The sequence below is a fragment of the Cyclospora cayetanensis genome, unplaced genomic scaffold (assembly GCF_002999335.1).
Source record: "Cyclospora cayetanensis isolate NF1_C8 unplaced genomic scaffold, CcayRef3 CcayRef3_contig_19, whole genome shotgun sequence".
In the NCBI taxonomy this organism is placed as follows: Eukaryota; Apicomplexa; class Conoidasida; order Eucoccidiorida; family Eimeriidae; genus Cyclospora; species Cyclospora cayetanensis.
In genome coordinates this window covers 306648-328646 of record NW_020312136.1, presented here as the reverse complement: position 1 = coordinate 328646, position 21999 = coordinate 306648, and the positions used below count along the sequence as shown (strand labels likewise).

Below are 21999 nucleotides of genomic sequence, written 5' to 3'. Positions count from 1 at the left end.
CAGCTCTGATAGCAATGCTTTGGACAGGAAGCCCCTCTAGATTTTTTTACTCGTTTGTTCTGGACGGACTGTAATAGAGACAAAGTAGGCCGCTAGGTATGACATGTTCTTCCAGGAGCTCGACAGTTGGATAGACATGAGGTTCGGGATCCTCTAACCAGCAGATCCTCTGGTTAAATGAGGGTACTAATATACATAAGGATCAATACAACCAAAGGCCTCCTTTGTTTTATTGTTGCTTCTATCAGCGGTGCCTGCAGACATTCGGCGGGGGGCCCCTTAGGCCGAGGGCGCTTGCAGCCCCTACACAGCACTCCACAAAAAACCATGGATAGCAGTGAAGATTCCCCCTCTAAGAAACTGTTCTTTGACCCGATTTGTGCGTTTCGGCTTAAATGTGCTTCCATTGGGCGCGTTTCATTGACCGGGATTCAGCCAACACTATCTCTGTGAACGGCTGGGGATCGATCTGGACTTCATAGAGTATTCAACGCATGGCCATGGATTTGGCGCCAATATCAACATTGGTTTCGAGTTACCCACAAATTTATGTTTGAAATCTCTCAGCCTGAACCCCTCTTACAATGCCCCCGAACTCGCCGTGCCCCTGAAAGCCCCCACTTGTTGCTGCCTAGAGCTTTCTATCGAGGATTCGTTTGTGGGCTTCCTTGCTAGTGTAGTGAACACATCTGCGAGTGGCCAGCGCCATGTTCCAAAGCCTTCAGCTTTCATGCTTTCGTGTTGTTTAGCCAGTCATAAGTCGCCGAATAGTCCGTTTCTTCTAAAGGCACTGTTCCCTATGCCATGCCTGCTCCTCCTCGCTTGCTCCCCGCAGCCACAACGACGGGGCACTGTGCAGCCATAACAGAGGCCTCTCAAGAGCTACAACCGAGTATCCTTGTGCCATGGGCTTGCCGGTACTTCAAACGGAACCCGCTGCGCTGTCAATCGGCAATTTCACCTCCTATAGTTTCAAGGGAAAGCAGAACAGCCCTAAGCGGATCATGGGCGCAGAAGAGGGGTTATTGGGGTTCTGCGAGGTCTCGCTGGGCACTTTTTAGCGTACAAGCGCCCAATCTCGAGCCTGTCTTTTCTCTGCCCCAATGCGGAGCTGTCAGGGGGCTGGGATCATCCGCATCACTTTGGCAAGATGCAGCCACAGCTATGGCAGCAGCGGCTACTGCACGAAGAAACGAGCCTCGACAGAAGCACAAGCGGGAAACGCAGCAGGATGAGGAGTCTGTGGGTACATTGCCAATGTCTTCCACAGGCCCAGCAGCAGCGGCACAGGCCAAGACCTTGTCACAGCCTAAAGCACTTGACGGCGTCTATTTTTCTTCCTTTTACTTGGCCTTTCTTGCTGCTGTTCACGCGACTTCCCCTGTTGCATCAGCATCCACTGCCGCTGCAGCAGAGGCAGCCCGAGGCTGCCCCCGCCTGAGAGGGGCTATCCAGAAGCGCGAAGCAGCCACGGAGCGACTTTTGATGCTGACACCTCATCACCTGCCTTCTGTAGCGCACGTTGGCGCCACTGCTGCGCGCATGCAGAAGCGTCTGGCAGCAAGCCCGTTAAAACGCCCCGGTGCTCCCCCCGATGGTGCCTTGTGGCAGCGGGAGCTCGCCGCAGTAATTGGCACCACCTCTGAAGCCGCTGCTGCTTTTGCTGACCGAGCGTTCTGGGGGGCCTTCTGCCAAGCTGCAGCAGTGGCTGCTGACGCGTTTTCACCCTCGGAAGCCTCCCGCATTGCGATGGCAGCAGCAGCTTCTGTTGCTGCAGGTGCCCCGGGGTGGGCTCGGCTGTATGAGCCACACCAGAAATTGATTTTGGCATTGCAGGAGCACATACGACGTGTAAGCGCAGAGTCTTTTAGCTCAGAGATCGCTGTGTTGTGATCACCTCCTGCGGTGCGTGTGCCGTGGCTTACGACTCACCTGCATATATATGTGCGGTTTCTCGTGAATTCTTGAGGATTTAACAATGTTCTGTTCATGTGGTGCATGCAGCAAGCAAAGAGCTACTCACTTTTCCAGCTGCTCGCTGCTGTAGAGGCGCTGCAGAGACTTCAGGCGTTGCCATCGGCCACGCGACCAGCGGCAACAGCAGCAGCTTCAACAGCATCAGCAGAAGCAAGCGCGGCAGCAGCTGCGTTTACCGCTGCTGAAATTATTGAGCGTCCGAAAAGGGCAGCCGCAGCTGCTGCCGCAGCCACTTTGTGTGAGAACACATCTCTGATGCTGCATGCAGCGGAGGCGGCCCTACATGCAGAGTTGACCAAGGCAGCCTCAACAGCAGAACGTGCGGCGGAAGCTTCTAAAGCTGCCGGTTCGCTTGAGGCAACCAGCTCAAGAGCGGCAGCCCCTCTAGCGACAGCAGCCCCACTAGAGAAGCAGAGGCCACAGAGTACTGCTGCTTTCTGTTCCTCTTTGCTACGCTCTCTGCGCATTTATGCCGGTTCTGGAAGTTCCTGTCCAATGTTGTTGCAGTTCACAATCAACATCCTGCGCTCCAGGTCAGTTTGACATTAGCTATGGTTCTGCTGTATTTTTCCGCAATTTTACTGACGGGGGCCCCCTTTTCCGTTGGGGTGTGGCAGCGGCGCACCCACTGTCTTTTTGTTGTGCCACTGCTGCTGCTGCTGCTGCTGCCTGTCGCAGATCCCATTGGTTTTCTATCGAACAGCTGGTGGATTTGGCGGAGATGCTGTTGGATTTCCGGGTGCAACAGCAAGCTAGTCTCGAGTTCCTGCATCCCTTCAATGCGCGTATGTCAACGCTGCATCTCTTCCCTGACCCATGCTCCTCCCCTCTCTTGCTCTTTGATTAGCACCCGCAAGCGCCTCCCTCTCCGTGTGTTGGAGGCACTCAGACTCGCAGTAGCATTCACGGGCAGAACACAAAGCGCCTGTCGCTTGTACGCCTCCGTGATAGTCTCCATCCTCCTTGCCGCTATCACAAAGGCCCCTGGCTTGGGAATCTAGTCTTTATGAGATTGTTCAGGTCTTGTAGAGGCAGCTAGCGCAAACAAGCTGTCTTTGAAGGAACTGCTGGTGCGTCACATCCTTCTAGAGAATGCATTAGCCTTCCGAGGTGTGGCGCAGAAGCAGCTCCGCTTCTCCGCATTTATCGCCTCCTCCAGTTTCTGTCTCTGGGCCCCTTGCTGTCCAGCCCTTTGCACTGAGGTGACTGGGAAACCGAGGAATGCTGCTGCGACTGGCAATGCTTGCCACTGACTGCTGCAGCGACTGCTTCGCGCCTACGGCGGCCTAGGAGTGACCAGCCCCTCTCTAGTTTCAGCAGCGCTCAGTCACTTTGGATGCTCTGCGAAGGACTGGAGCGACCCAGCGGATCACCCTCTACCATGCCGTGTGGCACCAGAGGCAGCCGAAGCGGTAGCCTTGCGCGCCGTTGCTGCTTCAGCGCTCTCGCGTTGCACCGCCACTGAGCAGCAAGAACACGAGCTCCTGTTGCGTTGTAGCAAGGCCTATGCATCCTGTATGGCGGACGCAGAAGTAGCAGCAGCGCTGGCGGGCACAGCCCCCGAGGCTGTCGACCCTAAGGATCAGTAAGTCCTTACCCGCGTGTCCACTTCCATGCCTTTGACTGAACATTTGTAGCTTCGGCTGTGCTGGTAATGACAGCCGCTGCTAGTGCCAGCGGCAAAACTGACGCTGCGGCTGCTGGGGCGGATTCCGACACAGGGCCGACGCTCTCACGAGCTTCGTTTGCTGATCTCTGCGCTGCAGGAGCGCTCTGGTGCTGTTGCAGTGTCTGCTGCAGCAGCAGGCTCTCGATAGGCGGGGATTGCTCCTGCTGCTACCAACGCTGCGGCTCGAGCTGCAGCTCCAGTGTTCGCTCCAGCAAAAGGGCCCGTATCTCCAGAAATGTGGCCTTGTCTTGTCATCTTTTGCAAGCTGTGGGGTGCAGTTGCTACATCTCTGGGGGGAACTGCTTTCACCTTTGTTCCTTCCGCCTGCTGCAACACCGTCTGCTCAAGTAACAGCAGCATCGGCTACCCAGTGGGGATCGTGGCTGCTGTCACGCCCGCTGTTGCAGCACGTGAAAACCACAGTTTCTGCCGGCATATTTTGTGGCATCACTGCTGCTGGATCCGGCGAGGAGGCAAAAGAGCTTCTGCAGGTCGCGGCTGCTGCGGCAGAACATTCTGCAGCAGCAATCACAGGATTCTTATGTTTGCTCCAGCGTAGCAGCAGCAGCGACGGCCTGGGGCAGCTGACTGAAGAGGCGCTGGAGGAACTCGCTGCAGACATATGCAGTGCGTTATGATCTTTCGGCGATTTTTGAGACTGCTGGTGTAGACTTAAAGATCTGCTGGGAGTTGCAGCGCAGCCAGTTTTGGGACAAGCCCCTATGCATCTGCTGCGACTGATTTTCGCAGAGCTTCTCGACGCCAGCGGAGTGGCAGCAGTACTTCTCCACCTGCTGCATCAACAGCAGCAAGAGCGGCAGCACGCAGACGTATCGTGTACAGCAGTAGGAGCAGCGGCAGCAGTGAGGTCCGCCCCGATAGCAGCATCAGCAGCTACAGTGAAAATCCAAGGCCTTCAAGAGCTGCTAGCTGCTGAAATACCAGAGATGGTTTCAGAAGGACCTCGGCAGCAGCAGAAGACGCAGTTACAGCGGCTTTTGGAGCAGCAGCTACAGCCACTGTTGCAGCAGCATCAAGGCTTGTTATTTGAGCTTCTTGTTGAGTTGGGATGCCGTGGAGCCCCCAGGTATCTAGCAGCTTGAATGCCGCTCTGTTACTTCTTTTCGTGCGCCTGAATGCCTGTGTCAATATTCTGTAGTCTCTCTGTCTCTTGAGCTTTCATGTGCCTTTTAGCTCTAGCATGTGTGCCTTCATGGTTCCTCTTCTGCATACCCCTCTGTCACCTGCCGCACCAAGTCTATATGCGTATATCCTCATGTCTCCTATCCTGTTGCGTGTCAAGGGATGCACAAGGCCGTTTGCCGTCTGTATAGCTGGTTTCATCTGCCGCAGGAACCCTGAGGAACTGCCTTCTGAGCTTCTGGTGGCAGTGGAAGCAGCAGAAGGGGAAAGCTTAGACTTACGGAGTACCTGGGGGCACACAGCTCTCCTCTTCTTCTTACAGTCAGCACTGCGGGGAGCAATGCCACTTCTTGGCAACAGCAGCAGCAGGGAGATGCAAGGCGCTGAAGGGACTGGTCACCTACCAACCTCTTTAAGAAAATGCAGCAGAAGCCTAACCTCCGCTAAGGGCCCTACTGTTGGTTCTTTGTTGCTGCTGGCCACGTTGCTGGAAAGGCCTAGAGAAGACGTTCCTTTGGTGCATCACTTGTTGCAGCTGATTGTTCTGCTCCCAGCAGCTGAAGGCTGGTCAGGGCTAAGCACAGCAGTGAATCGCTTTGTACTGCATCTTAGAAGCTTCCTGCTGGCCGTGCGTCTGCAGAAACGCAATCAGCGATGTTCCCAGGACGCCTTTTCTTAGGAGGCCTTACTGGACGCCTGAGTTGCCCTGAGAAACTGTTGGAAGGCTTGGAAACTAAACGAGTCTGCTTCGCACCCGATGAAAATCAACATATCTGCTCTTATTTGAATCCCTGAGTTTCATGTCACCTTGGCGCCTTAGGGGTGGCCCACTGTTGTGCTGCATTACATAAAGGGGCGGGCACCCTAAAGACAATTACAGATAGGAATAGCGAGGATGCAAAATTCAAAGCGGGGAGACATCGGAGGCTAAATAAAGGATGATCAAATTCAGTGGTCTCGTACAGTAGACCTCTTGAAAAACACGTATGCCCATAATGCAGTGGCTTTCGAACAGGACCCTAGTTGTCTGCCCAACGAGTGCGCTTCAACTTCTCTGAATCCCCCAAGCAATGGAGGCGGGTAGCCTAGACTTATGAGCATTCGGATCTAAAAAAGCTTCCTTTATTTCAAATTGTTTTTTATTAAAACAGAGCCGCGCAACGGGTCCATGCAGCAGTTGGTTGTCTAGCGCACGCGTAAGTTGAAGTGACCTATGCTGGAGGCAGCTATCTTTACTGCTGGTATTACCTCCACTACTGCTCTTGCAGACATTATCCAGAGTAGTCCTTGTTGCAAGTTTAGGGTGCAGAGTACCCTGGAGTTGCAAAGTTTAGGGTAGACCAAACGACGGAGAGCGGTTTCACATTGTGCATGCAGGTCGTCTCCCCAACAACAACCAAGACACCCGACCCATCAAGCTGTCCGTCCTCACTGCTTCCTACATGAAAGTGGATATTGTTGATTGTAAGGTGATGCAAATAGATCCATATATGCTTCGTTCATGCACAGTTGCAAGAGTAGCAGGGACGATGCCTGTTTGGTGCTCCCACCCTGCCATTCCCGCGTTCCAATCATATGCACGAATACGCCCTTCAATTTCCATCAAGCTATAAGAACAAAACTTCTTGAGCAGAAGCGTACAGCAGACTCCAAATTAGGTGTATACAGAGTCCTTTGTCTGCTGGACGAGGCCGTCTACTTCCCGAGACGAACGACAAGGGGAAGCCTACGCTGCTGCTCCGTCTCATATGAACAGTCCTTACATCCATATATATATATAAACAACTGATATATGTTGATGCATATACATGTCTCTATTTGTGTATGTACAAGATGGTGTGATAAGCTGCTGAGTGCTGTGTGGGAGGTGAAGTGTTGGATAGGCAGGCACAGATCGCAGTATCGTAGTATGGGTGTATACAGGGACAGATATGAAAACTGCGTACACTGAAAGGATTCATATGCATTCATACACATGCGTGTAGATCCCTGTAAATGCCGATAGATATACAAGCGTACAACACGAGAAAGGCATCAAACACGCAGACAGTCAGCCGTACGTCACGAAAGTCCTCCAACCGAGGACGATCAATATATATATATATATATATATATATATATATATATATATATGAATATATATATTTATTTATTTATGCGTATTGCCCGCGAACTGCTGATCATCTTGTGAACCTCCACTCGCACGAATATCACAGTAGCAGGAACACCAAACGAAGCTATTTGACGCCCCAAACCTCCACATCCACGAGGTGGCACTCCCCGAAATCTCCGCGTATGAGACTAGGCGAACCAAATGTGACGGAGGGTGAGCTTCGGCAGCGAGACAAGTCTTGGTCAACCCACAAGGCAACTCTGGAGTAAACAGCACGGACACAGCAACAGGGATTTACTAAGATTGCGGAAGAAAAGCTGTGGGGAGAGGTTAATAGCTTTGTGCGTGTATGATGTGGCTTATATAAACCGCTTTCTCCCCCGTCCCCTTAGCCTCTGTAAGCACGGACGAACGTTCTGGGAATAGGCACGTCCATAAGCGCAGGTTTACACAAGGATCGCAAGCACTGAAATGCATTCTTCGATTGTAGTGGCTTGTTTTACTCGTCAGTGCCCAGGTAGAATCCTTCAGGGCGAAGACGGAAAAAGGACGAATTCTTGCCCGTCCACCAGAAAACACGTGGCGTTGGTCGCAAATTAAAGACGAATGCATCGCTGTATATGAAGCCTATACACACGAAGACAAGAAGCAGGGTATGCGCCTCATACAGAAGCAGAAAGAGCCGGAGCGTGAGGTCAGCATTTACCACAAACGCAGCCTGTCTAGGAGAAGCAGTCTCTGTCGCATTGCTGTCTCTTCTTGCCCTCGTTGTCCCCTTCCTTTCTACCTCCGTGAAATTCCCTCCTTGTTGCGACATACTGGTTGCTGTATGGAGAAGGTGAAGAGGATGCGGAGAGAAAAATCCAATAATCTCCGCCCCGTCCGTCAAGGCAAGGAATACCATAGAAACCTTAGACGTGCGGACGTTTGCCATAAGAGCACTGAGCGTAAATCCATCATGGCTGCTGGTGAACAGCAAAGAAGGACTCTGAAATGACATGTACCCATACACAACGCATGCGAAGGCTTCCGTTCGGGACGGATGAACAACAGTGTGTATGTAGGGCACAGAAACGAATAAAGCCCCTCCCTTTCACATACAGTCAGACTGCGTGTTGCGAATACAAACGGTGCGTAGAACGGTTTTCCTCATATGAACGCAGAATGCGCAGCAACCCCCTATGGCAGGCCTCCAAACAGGTAGCAAGCTGGCTTCTCTGTGACTGCATTGTCGACTCGATAAGCAGCTAGCGCTAACTCGGTAGCTGACTCGGCAGCTCACTAGGTAGCTGACTAGGCAGCCCTCTGCGAAAGGTGCTCTGCCTGGAAGGAAATAAGCGCTGAATATTTGCAGGCTCAAAGCTTACCGAACATCTGTGTATATCGGGTAGCCACCTCCAGAGCGATTCCCACATGTCCATGGAAGTTAGAATGCGCGAGTTTCCCTCCGGACGGATCGTCAAAAACTCGTGCTGAGTCAAAATTCCAAAGTGCCACGTGCAAAGCATCGGCTTTTGCTTAGAGAACACACCTGTATGCTTGTCTATTGAAAGCGCATGGCCGATTTTAATAGTGGGGAGTGGGGGATATGCGCAGCGATTTTTGGACCGTAGATCGTCTACAACGTACAATTTTGGTGCACATGAGATACGGACTCTGCAGTCCTAAGGTGCCTTCCCTGAGCGCAGAAGCACAACAGCACAAAACTTGCGATCCGTTTGACTGCTATCCGTCAAACTCGGACGAATACTCTGCGCCTGTGTGCCGAGTTTTGAGGGCTGCTGAGGGTATTTTTCATCGCCACGAGGGAGAAGCGGGTTTACCCAACGGCCCGCAAAATGCTCGTCTTCAAATGCTGAGCAGTCTGCAGCGCAAAAAAGTGGCAGTGTCACATACATCCTTTGCAGCAGCACATCGCATCGCTTCGCTTCGCAATCGGCGTCTTTAAAAGAGAGAGAGGGCAGCTGCAAAGGGGATGCATGTCCTCCCTCGCACTGCTATGCACGCCCTTGCGTCCACCACACACTAAAATGCATGGTTTTGAGGAATCAGAACAAGCCATATTTAAACCAAGAAAGAGAGTCGACCTTACCCATGACAGCTCATTGAGGTTCAAACGCGGATCTGAGCTGCAGCGATAGAGGACGCATTCTGCCGCTTCCGTTGTGTCGCAAGCCATCAACTCGGGCTGCAAAGGAATAAATATCACACAAAAGGGTGCACCACAAAAAAGCCGCGAACGCTGTACAAAGGCCGTCTTGACTCTCCTCCCCACGAGCAAGCCTCCTGAAAGCATACGCTGCCTCGTCTCTATCACCCCCTTCACCCAGTGCACGGCTGCGCAAGGCTTGCTCAACTGCGCAGTTCGTCGCGGAAAATTCGTCTCCCCATAGGAGAGAGGAAACACCCTAATAAAGACCAACACTCTCGCCATGTGTGTGCATCCGTCATGGCATACCTCTAAGAGTTGAACCAACGCAAGGGAAAACTTGCAGAGGGCCAGACTGCCTTCGAAGAGGAGCGTGCTCATAATACGCAGCACAAAATCGAAAGGCAGCAACCTGGAGAAGCCATCTTGCAGCCCTCTAGCGGCCCAAGCCGGGATATCTACGCGCAAGTGCCGCATGTGGAGGAACAAACGCGGGAACTTGAACCGAATCGCTTCCACAACAGATGTCACCAGCCTGATGAGCACACAACACAGCTTCGCATTCTAGGGGGGATGATGGGTTGGCAAGGAGGCGGCATCATCACGCGTCGAAGCAGGTGCCCCTGCGCAGACATGTTCTTTGTATTGAAACGCAGGCTTTCCCGTTCTAAGGTAAAAGGTAATCCGTAATTTGTGGCGAAAAGGATGCAAAGGCGCTTGCCAGACACCGCAACGGATACGGGAGCAAACAAAAGATTCAGGCCACAAAGGATTCACAGAAAGGCAGCAGCCCTCACAGACGTCGAGAAGAAGCCACCACTACAGTGCGAAAGGTCGCTCTGTCAAATGCAGACTCCGCCTCCTTCCGTTGGGGTGTATACGTCTCGAAGGGTTCTTCTACTGTCTGCTTACCAGATGAAATCCATGCGTCGAATCACAATGTGATCGAGCCGGTGAAGGACTGCACGAAAAAGCCAACGCGCATGAAATCCCCAGACAGTAGGGAGGGAGCAGCGCGGAGAGGGTGGGAAGCAACATGCTCACAAAAATTTGTCGAGCATAGGTGGTCTCTAGCGCCTTTGAAAGGGGAGCAGGAAGCCTCAGAGGAAAGCCTGCAGAGGGCGCACTCCAGAAGCAAGGAGGATCAACGATGAAGCAGGAGGACTCGTGGTGTCTTACTGCGCTGGTGGGGAAGCTGTTTTGCGGTGTCTTGAGCCTTCTTTACAAAACAGTAAAGAACCGTAAATGCTGCCGTCTCGCTCATGTACAGAAGCAGGATGCAAGCCAGATGCGGAATGATCTGCAAGAGGATTGCAAGCGCAACATACGCACACATACACATATATATAATTGAATACACACACACAAATAATTGAATACACACACACATACACATACATATATATATAATTGTACACATTCACGATATAGACATACTGAATGTATGTATGTATACATACATATCATGTACATTTGAAACCCAAAACATATACATATCCAGACACACATGAGTGCATACACACAAAATAAGATGTACATATAATGTATACACAATGGCATGCGAAACAGAGCCTCATATGAGGCAGGAGGGCGGCAAATACCATTGAGCCCAACAATAAACTCTGAAGCGGAATATAGAATCGGCAGAATTGACCTTGGTAAAAAGCCTATGGAACCAAAGATGAAGGCAGATGGGGATGGAACGGTGAAAAGCGCAGCAGGAACTTATAGAGCCTCGGAAGGGCACGCCAGTACGCCAGAAAGCAAGGCAGAAAGCGTCGGATGTGCAAGAGAAATATAAATACACAGGTACACCCAGGACGGTAAACGTGAGGCCTGGAGGGCGTCAAGAGGAAAGAAGGGAAAGAGGAGAGCAAAAAAAGAAGAGCAAAAAAAGAAGAGGAAAGAAAGAAGGGAAAGAGAAGAGGAACGAAAGAAGAGGAAAGAAAGAAGGGCAAAGCCAACGAGGACGCGCAAATGAGGATCCACAGACAGACACGCAAGAGAAGGACAGACAAATAACAGGAGCGCAACAACAATTTTCCCTCAAGCCCTCTCTTACAGGGCAAAACTCTAGACCTCCCCGAAAGAAACCAAAGAGCGCCCATAGCAGACGGCGTGCAGCAGCCTGTCCGCTCCCATTCAGCAGCCGAGAAAAGTCTGTGACATCTTCTAGGAAGTAGACAGCGTTCCTGCGGAGCCAGAAAAACGAATTCGCATACACGTTCCCCAAACGCGCCATCGGCAGCCCTCCTCCTCAGGAAATATATTTAAGAATCTTTTTTTTGGAAATCAATTTAAGAATCTCTTTTTTGGAAATATATTTAAGAATCTTTTTTTTGGAAATATATTTAAAAATCTCTACAAAGACCTTGAAACAATGCCTGTTCCACGGTTAAAATACGGATGTACATACAAACAAACACACACACGGGCGCATTGGCTGTCATCCTCTGAGAAAAGTGCTGCTGCTGCGTTCTCGAACCTAAATCCGCGTCGTTGCGCATACCTGTCTCCCCCCTCGATCTGCTCCTTCCAGCTTTTGCCTCTGGAGGGGGGGGAAGGCGAGGACTCTCTCGGCGAAGGGGCCCCCGGATCGGACACGTGTTGCTGCTGCTGTTGCTGCTGCTGTTGCTGCTGCTGTTGCTGCTGCTGTCGCTGCTGCTGTCGCTGCGGCTGTTGCTGCTGCTGTTGCTGCTGCTGCTGCTGCTCATAGTAATCGACAGTGTTGGGGGGAAGCGGGGGGAGCAGGAGCATGGATGGCCTTAACTGCGGATGCGGCATGGGGGCATTCGTGTACTTGAGGGAAAGCCTTGCTTCCCCGTCATGCCCCCTAGGAGTCTCTGTATCCTCCTGCTTTGGAGGCGTTCGCATTAAGCACATGCGGACGGGCTCTGGCAAAGGTTCTATCTGCAGAAACGGCTGCCGAGAGTGCTCCTCTGGCAGTTGTTTCGCTTCTCCTTGTTGCGGAGATTGCGGCTTGTAGGGCTGCTCCGGCAGCGTGGGCAGACTCTCCGCTATGCGCGCGTCTTCTTCATCCCCCATGCGGAAGCTGCGCAGAAGACTGCTGCTCCTGAGTGGCGGAAAGTCTGCTGCAGCCGCTGCAGCTGCGACCGTTGCGGCTCCCCTCGCAGACTGAATGAGATCGTCGCTGTGAGTGCTGCTGCTGCTCCGTCTCCGGATGTCTCTGACGGCAGCATTTGCTGCGGCAGCTACAAGCTTGTCTGTGTCGAAGGGATCTCCTCCCCCCCGCATCGCGTTGCTGAGGAAATCCAAGCGCTTCAGCTCCTGCGCCTCCTTCCCCTTGCGGCTTCTGCAAAGCCTCACGCTTGGGAGGATGCGTGTCAGCAGCCCCTTCTTGCGGAAGGGCTCAATGGGAGGATTCGGCAGATGATCGAGGGGGAGCTGGATGCACATTTGCGGATCCTCTTCCTCGTCTCGCCCCTTCTTACCTCCCAGCGCAGCAGAGCCCTCGCTGCTCTGGGCAGCTGCACGCTGCAGCCACGAGACGACTGACAAGCGCTCCCGCCCCTCACTGGCAACCTCGTGAGTACGCCTGCGACTTCTCGCACCAGAAAGACGGCTCCAAAGCCCACCACGGGAGGCATAAGGAGACGCCTCCGCAGACGCGGAAGCCAGCGGAGGGGCACTCACAGACATCGGACTCAACTCCGACTCAGCAGACACCTCGTCTGCCTTCCCCGAGGAGGAGCAGCAGCAAGGCGATCCGGGAATTCCCTCCAAAGGAGAGCGCTGCTGCGTAATGATGGGAGTGTCCCCCTTTCGATCATACAGCAGCTGAGGCTGGCTAAAGGCAAGAGGAGCCTGTTGCCGGTGCCTCCTCCTCCTCCTGACGCTGTTATTCAGGAAGCTGACGAAAGATCTGGTCGGCGCACTTTGTCTCGACACGCTTTGCGTGTTCGAAAGCCTTCCTTTGAGGGGATCCCACCGAATCAGCTGCGATTCGGAGCCGCCTCTCCTGCCAGGCTTCCTCTGCCCCCAGAGCCCCTTCTCCACCAAATCGAAAGACGTCGCCGTGTAATACCTCCTAAACGCCCACCGATCTCTTTCGTTGTCGACTTCCCGAGCAACCGCCATGACAGCAGCCGCGGCAGCCTCGAAGGCTATTCTGTCTCTCGAGCGCTGTGTGGACTCTCGCATTTGCGCGGCTTGCCGCTGCGCGTCGAGATGCATGTGCTTCATGTACGAGGAAAAGTCTTCCAGCTCCCCGCTGCGACGGCGACCAAACAGGTCCCAAGATATCACGTCTTCCTTGCATGCTGCAGCTGCAGCCCCTCCTCCTCCCGCCATCGTCGTGGCATCCGCGTACACCAGCGGGCTGCCTCCTGACGAGCATGCAGACTCCAAGGGGGCCCACAAGGTGACGGGGGAAGGGGGGGGGAGCGGAAGAAGCTCCCCTTCTCCGCCAGACACCCCTGCAGCTGGCGATCTCTCACGGACGGCTGGGAAGCTTTGCTGCACTATCCCCGCAGCACCAGCGAGGCTGCTCCCGTTGGTGCGTGGCGACACCCCATATGTGTCCGAGCTGCTCCTGCAAGTCTTCCCGGAGGGGAAAGGTTCCTGCGGGAGCTGCTGCCACTTTGCAGAGGTTGATCCCGTGGGATCAGCGGGAGCCAGCTCTGCCCCGCTCTGCGTACGCGACTGCGAAGCCTTGGTGGAAGTGGGACCAATGTACGTCAGGAGCTCGCCAACGTTGGCTTCTCGAGCTGGACTGTCGCCCTTAGACTCGGTGCTCCCCCCGCCTCCTTCGGAGCCAGCGCGACGCTGGTGCTGAGACGGCATCCGCTGCGCTGGCTGCTGCCTCTGCTGCAGCTGGTGCGCCTTGCAGAGCAGGATGTCTCGCCTGCGTCCTCTGCGCTTCTGCTTCTGCAGCTTCAGCTGCCGGGAAGCCTCCTGGCGATCCGTCTGGTGCGCTTGTCGGGGGAGGCGCAGCGGAGGCGACAGACCAGCAGCAGCAGCGTCACTTCTCGCAGCGGCAGCCTGCAACGCATCCTTCTTCTCGTGAGTGTCTGGCCAGAAGTTGAACTCAGGCCGCAATTCCTGACCCAGAGGATTCTTCCCCGGGCTGCGAGAGGCATGCGGGAGCGCAGCCACGCGTCTGTTGCTCGGCGACATCCCGGGGAGGTACTGGTGCGGTCGCCGCATGCGAAGGGTCCAGGAGGATCGCTCGGATCTGCGGATCTCCTGCTCCGTCTCCGACGAGGCGGAACGCCAGGTGGCGAGGGGAGCGTCGCCGTCCAGTTCGAGGTGCTCGAGCGTTGTCTGAACACCGCAGACGTCTTCCTCCAAACCCAAGAGGCCCCCACTGAACGTTGGGCACCGCCCCGGGAGGGATCCAGGGAAGGGGGGCCCCCCGAAAGACTCGACTTGCACCTGGCGATACAGCGTGGGCTGTTGTTCGAGTTGCTGCAAGGCGTCGTTTGCGTGCAGCAGCACGCAGCACTTGAATGCGTCGGGGATGCCGGACCATATTTCGTCACGCAGCTGCTCCTTGACGCGCGTTCCACTCCACGGCTGCTGATGGCTATGCGCGGAAGAGCCTCCATTGTTGCTAGCGGGGGCAGAGGAGCTCCCGAAAAACGCAGCTAGACGGTTGGCGCTCATGGGGGTGGCTGCACTTGCAGGGACGGCTGAGGAACGGCAGGCGGAGCTTCTGCTCAGGCCGCCACTCCCTCCTCCTTCTGCCGTGTCAGCCTCCATGGCTGCGATGGCAGGAGACACCTCGGGAGGCACGAACGGCAGCAGGTGCTCGCGCAGGATGCGCTCGCCTCGAGGGGCCCACACCTGCTGCTCCTCTTGATCCAGCTGCCTCCACTTGCTGAACGTGTCGACGGAGACGTACGGCTGCATGTACCGTCGCGCTGTCTCTGCAGTTGACTCGGCCCGAGCGGCTGCTGCGGCGGCGGCTGCAGCAGCGGCCGCTGTGGCAGCCGCAGCTACGCGGTCCGACACCGACAAGGGGCCCTCGGTAGAGAATTCATTGGATCCGGGAGAGTTGAGGAGGGTGCAGCCTTGATCGGATGGCGCACTTCCCCCAACAGCGCGCACACCTGGATGGTCAAGAGCATCCTGCATAATACCAGGAGCAGGCAGGCTATTGGATGTCGAGAGGCCTGTAGAGGGAAGCCCTCTACACCCTGGGCTAGGCCCTTGAAGACTGCGAAAAGCAGGCTAGAAGGGCCTTATCTTCGCTACAATGGAGTGCAGTAAAAGTGGAGTGCAGTAAATATGGAGTGTTTGACGATGGCGTTCTCCAGCGGTCTCCCACTCGCCTCTGCGACGGCTGCCGATGACGCTCAGCGACTTCCTCTAATCGAACATGCGGGGTGCTTTGGAGGCTACCCTCGCTGCTGCAAGACACACGGAGAGGCGGCGCTGTGCGCACAGCCGTACGTACAGCCGGCTGAAGGAGAGAGAGAGAGAAAGCAGCAGCAGCAGCGGCTGGCAGGCAGCCACTGGGGTGTATGCCCTTCGGATGCTCTCTGCAGCGCCGTGTCGTGAGGGGAGGATGCACAGTCTTGGGAAGCGCTTGGAGCCAGGAAATTGGACGACTCCGTTAAAAGCTCAAGATCTACAAAGCTGAGACACCCTAAGAGTAGCTTGGTCAAGGAGAGGAGCCGCACGGGGACGCTCGCGACACAGCCTTGCTGCGATGCTGCGCTCCCACCGCCCTTAGCACTGACACCCAGTTAGAGTCACGGAGCCCGTTCTTGACGCGGCAGGAGCCCTTCTGCAAATTGAAAAAGAAGCACAGGACCGGCTTTTCTCCCGCGTAGCAGTATGGCTGCTAGCAGGGTTGCCCTGACCAGCGTCAAGGAGGCGGCGCCGAGGGTTAGAGCACGGGAAGGAGCTTGCAAGACTCTTGGAAAGCTCTAGAAGAAGCAGACGACGGTATAAAAAGCAACGCAGAAGAAAAGCTAACAACCCCACGGCCAGACATGCTGAAGCTCCTGCTGCTGCTCTACCAGAACTGGGATGCGCCACACAGTGCCTTGTCGCTCCAGCTGCCTTAACTTGGGTAGGCATAGTGAGACAGGACCAGAAGAAATACAATACAGTCATAGGCAGATTGCGCCCAATAAAGGACGCACAAGAATTTTTGTGGCTACCACTATGCTGTAGCTGCTGCTGCTCCTCCTACAGCAGCCGAACGAACGAGCCCGCAGCGGCAGATACTCAATGGAGGCCCACATGAATGGGGCATATTTTTGAATGATATGCGCTTATACCTCTAGTAAATCTAACTTTAAATAACCGGGAGACACGGCTGCTGGCCAACACCAACCTTCCAACGCGCCACGCCTTTGGTGCTGGAAAGAGGCGATGGCGTTTCAGACAAAACACTGTGCCATGAAAGCCCGTCAAATTCAGTAGCCAAGGGCTCTTAGAGCTCTCAAATGCGATCAAATTTCCATCTCCTTGGGGCTTTTCGGAGCAGGGTTCTAGAGAAAGAGTATTGGCCTAAGTACCCCTAACGGCATTCGTTCAGTGGGCGTGGCGGATAGTGCAACACTTGAACGCTTTCTACTATATTCGCTATATATAACTAAGAATTTATAAGGAACAAACGTATTGGTGAGTCTGTAAGTACATCTTATTTATTGCAGCGTAGCGTAAGCTTGCTACCGGGAGACGTAATACTGTGCACTGCGGGGGTACACGCTGTATGCAACTGGGTGTGGATGCTGAGAGTGCTTAGGGTAAGGCGTATCATAACCGTCTCTCTTGCCTCGGATTGGGAATCTATAGGGGAGTGGGTAGGGCATAGAGAAAATTCTTTCGAAATGTGCTCACTAACATCTTATTAAGGTTGTATGGAGTCTGGAGGAAGGTGTGTCTCCCTACCGAGGCTTAGGATGGAGCGTTACTTTGAGAGGGCAGAGCTGAACACACACACATACATATACATCCATGCATGCGTACGTATATACATGCATACGCACATCCCGCATTGCAGTCCCTAAATAGAGATTTTCCAATACATGCAACCCGTGTGTGCATCCAAATTGCACACTCCCCTAGAAGGCATCGTTATTGAACCTGACTCTAAAATATCCGGGCTTCATCACATGCATTCAAATCTTGGTCTATTCTGCTCTCGGCCCCTCCGTACCGCACAGTACGTCCCATTACCCTGATATCAGCGCCTCACAGGAATTTAATGATCCACGGTTACCTGCCCTTTAGCCTCTGTCGTGATACGTGGGCGCAAGTTAGCCGATGGCGTCGAAGGCCTGTTGCTACAGGCCCTCTACTTCCGGCAGCGACGGCGGCATCGCAAGTGAATTCTTTTTCAGCGTGCTTCCCCTTGGAATTTGTTTCCAGTTCTCTCTATGGCCTCATATCTGGTAGGCGGGGTCTTAATGTCAAGGGCTGAGGCGGCACTGTATGCGTGTGTGCGCCATCACACCAAGAAATGACCCTGCAAGCGTCGGCAATGAAATGCCATCTATTGGCTGCGCAGGGAGAACCGTTGCAGCCACATATAAAATGGCAGTCTCTCCAAAGCAGAAGGCCCCTAAGGTCTATCGTTGCGCTAGGGCTGATGATTTAACTAACGGTCCTAGTACAGCACTACCTACAGCAGCACTCCTGTGCTCTTTCCCTCCTTCTGCGCTCAGGGGCAAGAAAAGGTTTCGAGGACAGCCGTTGCCCCTCTCTTTCTCGCTGCAACTTGCTTGCACTTCCATCGCACACACTCGGGTCTCTACTTGAAGAAGCGCCTGCATACGTGAGTGCGTATTTCGTAAACGCAAAAAGCCAGAGCCTGAACTGCCTGCGCAGTGCGGCTGTGGAGGATGCGTATGCCTACGAAGTGGCCATGCGCCCTCTCACATCTGACGCGCCATATCAGCAGCTTTGCTGAGATAACCAGAGCCTTGCATCCATCTGGTCGATCCACCAAAGGTGGAAAGGCAACAGTGGGGTCCAGCATTTCGCTGATGAAACACGACCGATCAGTTGGCCTTCAGCTCCTTGATCGCGTCCAGCAATTTGTATTCATCCGGCAGATAGAACTGCGGAGTGCGCAACAGAGTGGAGAGGCCGCAAGCCACCAGAAATACGGAGAGCGCATGCCGACGCAAAGAGAGAGTGAGAACACGAGGGTGCATGCGCTGCTGCATGCGCTGCCCAGAATTTGAGGGACGTCCCGATGCAAAGGGGCCTCCCACAGCCATTTGAAGAGAGAGCATTATACAAGGATCGCTTCAAAATCCGAGGGGTATGCACAAGGGAATCGCCCATACTTGGCACATTCACGTAAAAAGGCTTTGATTGTCACACTACGACGCTGCAACTACAAGCATCGCTACCCCCCTTCCAAGCCAAGCTCGCGGCTCCCCCGTGCACCTCTAAGCCCTCACCGGCTCATACGCGAGAGGGAAGGGTGTGTCATAACCCGTGACTCTCTTTATGGGTGCCTCCAAGCTGAAGAAGCACTTTTCCTGCACCGTCGTAGCGATCTCCGCAGCGAAGCCCATAGTTTGCTGTGCCTCATGGGATACAAGGAGGCGTCCAGTCTTCTTGACTGAGTTGATGACGGTGTCGACATCCCAAGGAACGATGGTTTGAAGGTCTATAACCTCCACCTTGATGCCCTCCTTCTCTGCCATCTGAGCTGCCCGGAGCAGCCGATGCACTTGTGTGCCCCACGCCACGGCAGTTACCTAATAAAAAAGGACTCGCACACATCAGTTCGCTAGCAACGGGAAAGCACGATGTTTCGAGGAGGCGCAATGCTTGTACCCCCTGCGTTATTCCGCCGGGGCAAGGCATATATAGAGAGGGATGCACAAAATCGCATCGCATAAGATCGTATTGCACAAAATTGCATTGCACAAAATTGCATTGCACAAAATTGCATTGCACAAAATTGCATTGCATGTCAGCTGCATCTGCAGCCACCACGAGAAAGGCGTATATACGTGTGCATGACTGCCTTGAACACGCCGGCGGTCCGCTTAACGGCTTAGAAAGGAGCTACTGGGCTTCTTGCCGCGCCGTGTGTATCCACGCCACACGAGAAAGGTCCGAGGTAATCTATGCTGGCAGGTGTGGGGATTCTGAAGACAGATGTGACACACATGTTCTCCTTCCTGGATAATATCTGCCTTCGACAGATCCAGCGTGTAATCGCCTGTGGGCACCTCGTCCGTTGCAACTCTGTATAGCGCCTTCGGCTCGAAGAAGAGGCAAGGATTCTCATCTCGGATACAGGCTAAGAGGAGGCCTTTCGCCTGGTAGGGGCCCCTGGGTATTACGACCTGAGCGGTCCCCACAGTGCACACGCAAAAAGCAGCCTCCGCGTCTGCGCTCTGTGAGCAGGAGGAGGGAAAGAAGGAGGCGGAGGTGAGATGAGGTGAGGAGTGAGGGCATATACATTCCTGCACAGGGCCCTCTGTCACAGCCCTTTCTGCAGAAGCCTTCTCGCTCTCCTCCTCCCTAGAAAGGAGGGACAAAAAAGCAGCAATGGGCCCAAGCAGAGACAACGAACAACCCTGCAGCAAGGTGTCTGCTTGCCTTAATGCCAGCCGCATGGGCAAAGAAGGCCTCCGGAGACTGAGAGTGATACAGACCGCCATGACCAACAGCCCCCCATGAACATCTGAAAGTCGCCTTCCCGCAGTTCCAGTTGTTACCGCTCCTATACCTGAACTTGGCGGCTTCATTCACAATCTACGCGCAGCAGCAACACACTGGACACACCAGATCTCCTCTCTCTCCCCCTCCCTGAGCCCCCTTCCTCCTCTGCAGTGAGGAAGGAGAGAAACAGTGCATGCCACAGCGCCCAGCACCATGAGTCCTGTCTGGTTCCCCATACAGTAGCGGACAGAAGAGACGCATACACACCCACACACACACTCTCTCTCTCTCAAAATCAAGATACATAGACAGATAAACGAACACGGAAGTACAGATAGAGATACGGCCACACACACACACACACACACACACATGCAGACATACACGGGGGCGTCCTATCACGCAATGGCATGCCCGCATGCACTTGACCATGGATACACCCGAACTGCATCCCGTCAAGCCCCTCTTTCCCATCGTTCCCTGCTGTGCGCCTGTCAAATGTGCATCTGCGGCGTCCTCCGCTCCCTCTACCTCCAGAGTGTGCGCATGAAGTCATGGGAGGCCAGCATGCGACTGCAGCCAGAGTAGTGATGAACTCTGCTTTCATTACAAGATGCCACGCTGCGCTACATCTAAGACAAGTCACCTGATCAAAGGCCGGAAAAATGTAATCTCCGAATTGAATTTCCGCAATGGCCGTGTATCCAACGGCAGCCATCCCGACAGCCATGCCGGCGATACCCTGAGAGAAGCGCATCGCAGCCAAGGCTACCATCTATCGACCTCCCTATGAAGTTGGAGCTCATGACGCATATCATCCAGCAGACCGTGATCCACGCCACACAACCCTCGCTCATCATCGCCAGTACCTCCCAGGAGGCAGTTACCTGCTCGGAGAGGGGTGTATTGAAGACACGTTGTGGGCCGAATTTGTCCCTCAGATCGACAGAGCACCGGAAGACTCCGCCAAAAGCCACGTCCTCCCCGAAGACGCAAGCTCTGAATCAGAAAATAGGCTCAACACAGGCTCAAAGCTATGTCGTGACACCTGGCGGCTGGGTAAGATGTGCAGGAGGCGCGTGCCGTTCAGCCTCCTGCGGAAGGGGGAGCGATGGGGAGGGCCAAGGTAGCAAGAGTTGGCAATGCGCCTCTTCTATCGTGAAGAAAGTCATGATAAATCTCCCCAGTGCGCCTCAGGTGCAGCGACTACACTTCACGGAAGAAGAAACGCTGGGATCTTTCACGTGTACTGGGGACTAGGGTTGGCTAGGGGAGCCCTGATGCTGGGCAACAATGGAATCCATTCGAAAGGACTCATGCTGAACAAATAGGCCACGGTGGTCATTGAATGAGTTGGTTTGCAGTGTATGGTCAGCTCTGGCTGCAGGAGCCCCCTTCCCTCTGTGCGATTTCTGCCTTCTTGCACTGGCCCCTCGAACGGATCACGTCTTAACCCCCCCTGCCTATGCCTCGGACCTTGATCGAACCACGGTCCTTGCATCCCTAGGGACGAATTATGACGGATGCGACTTAGCGGGTCGTGGGTGATGGATTTCCAAAGCATGTTGCTACCGGTGAGGGGGGGGACGCACGTGGGATCCGTTTCCAGAGCAATGTGCATCGCGGAGTTAATGGCCGTGAAAAGGTTCATGCTGGTGGTAGCACCATGGTTTGGGCGGGGAGCTGTGGAGGTGCGGCAAGCCAGCGTCAGGTCAGTGCCCGCACCATGAGCAAAGAATCGCTTTGGGGGCTCACATTTTCTGAAGCTTGCGAAGGAGGCAAGCAACGGAGAGGATGAAACTGCACTTAAAGTTGTGAGAGCAGCTCTAAAGGCAGAAGTTTGTCCTACGGGAGCAGATGAGAAACGCGATAACGCGCGAGAGGAAACTATGGACGACATGGTTCAGGCAGTGTGTGGCAGAGGGGTGTGACGACGTTATAGCACCGAGGAGCATGCAAAGAAGGATATGAAGAACAATTAATGGAAGAGAATCCGGTGTACTACGCCGAAATGCAGTGAAAACGTACACTGTTGCTGCAGCTTTTGCTGCCGCTCAGGCGGTACCGACAGCAAGTGGCACGTACGGGACCCTCCAGCGGCATTATGGAAGAGCCCCTCGGGTAACTGGTAATAGAAGGATGATTTATTTGCTCCTATTCTCTTTGAATTTGCAAGTACATGATGGTTCGTTTGACGCATGGTCTTTGTTTTTGCCGGTGGGTACGCGCGATGCTTTGCCTCTCTCGAAGGCGCACTAGCAAGTAGCTCTCTTGCGTGTGGTACGAGGTCATATGTGCTGCAGGTCAAAACCAGATAGGTTCCACACAAGATTGTCTCCCAAG

The 21999-nt window shown here is 54.1% G+C and overlaps 3 protein-coding genes across 3 annotated transcripts; 1 reads left to right on the top strand and 2 right to left on the bottom strand.

Moving 5' to 3' along the window:
• The first annotated feature begins 804 nt into the window (after positions 1-804).
• LOC34623196 lies at positions 805-5468 on the top strand. The gene is made up of 8 exons (XM_026337574.1): positions 805-1851; positions 2005-2510; positions 2656-2762; positions 3007-3047; positions 3240-3562; positions 3744-4273; positions 4397-4733; positions 5000-5468. Exons 1-8 carry the CDS (start codon positions 805-807, stop codon positions 5466-5468), a joined length of 3360 nt encoding a protein of 1119 aa, XP_026193359.1.
• A 1558-nt stretch (positions 5469-7026) lies between these two features.
• On the bottom strand, positions 7027-15147 carry LOC34621343. The gene is made up of 15 exons (XM_026337573.1): positions 14037-15147; positions 13827-13977; positions 12907-13555; positions 11941-12456; positions 11729-11901; positions 11561-11626; positions 11089-11243; positions 9869-9888; positions 9361-9606; positions 8995-9090; positions 8726-8766; positions 8532-8580; positions 8270-8374; positions 7406-7890; positions 7027-7162 (listed from the first exon to the last, which is right to left on the bottom strand). The coding sequence occupies exons 1-15, from the start codon at positions 15145-15147 to the stop codon at positions 7027-7029; spliced, it is 3999 nt and encodes a 1332-aa protein (XP_026193358.1).
• A 3278-nt stretch (positions 15148-18425) lies between these two features.
• Positions 18426-21307, bottom strand: LOC113147325 (2-oxoisovalerate dehydrogenase subunit beta, mitochondrial-like). Its single transcript, XM_026337529.1, has 6 exons — positions 21249-21307; positions 20544-20655; positions 20303-20398; positions 19594-19749; positions 19158-19337; positions 18426-18740 (listed from the first exon to the last, which is right to left on the bottom strand). Exons 1-6 carry the CDS (start codon positions 21305-21307, stop codon positions 18426-18428), a joined length of 918 nt encoding a protein of 305 aa, XP_026193314.1.
• Between the last annotated feature and the right edge of the window lie 692 nt (positions 21308-21999).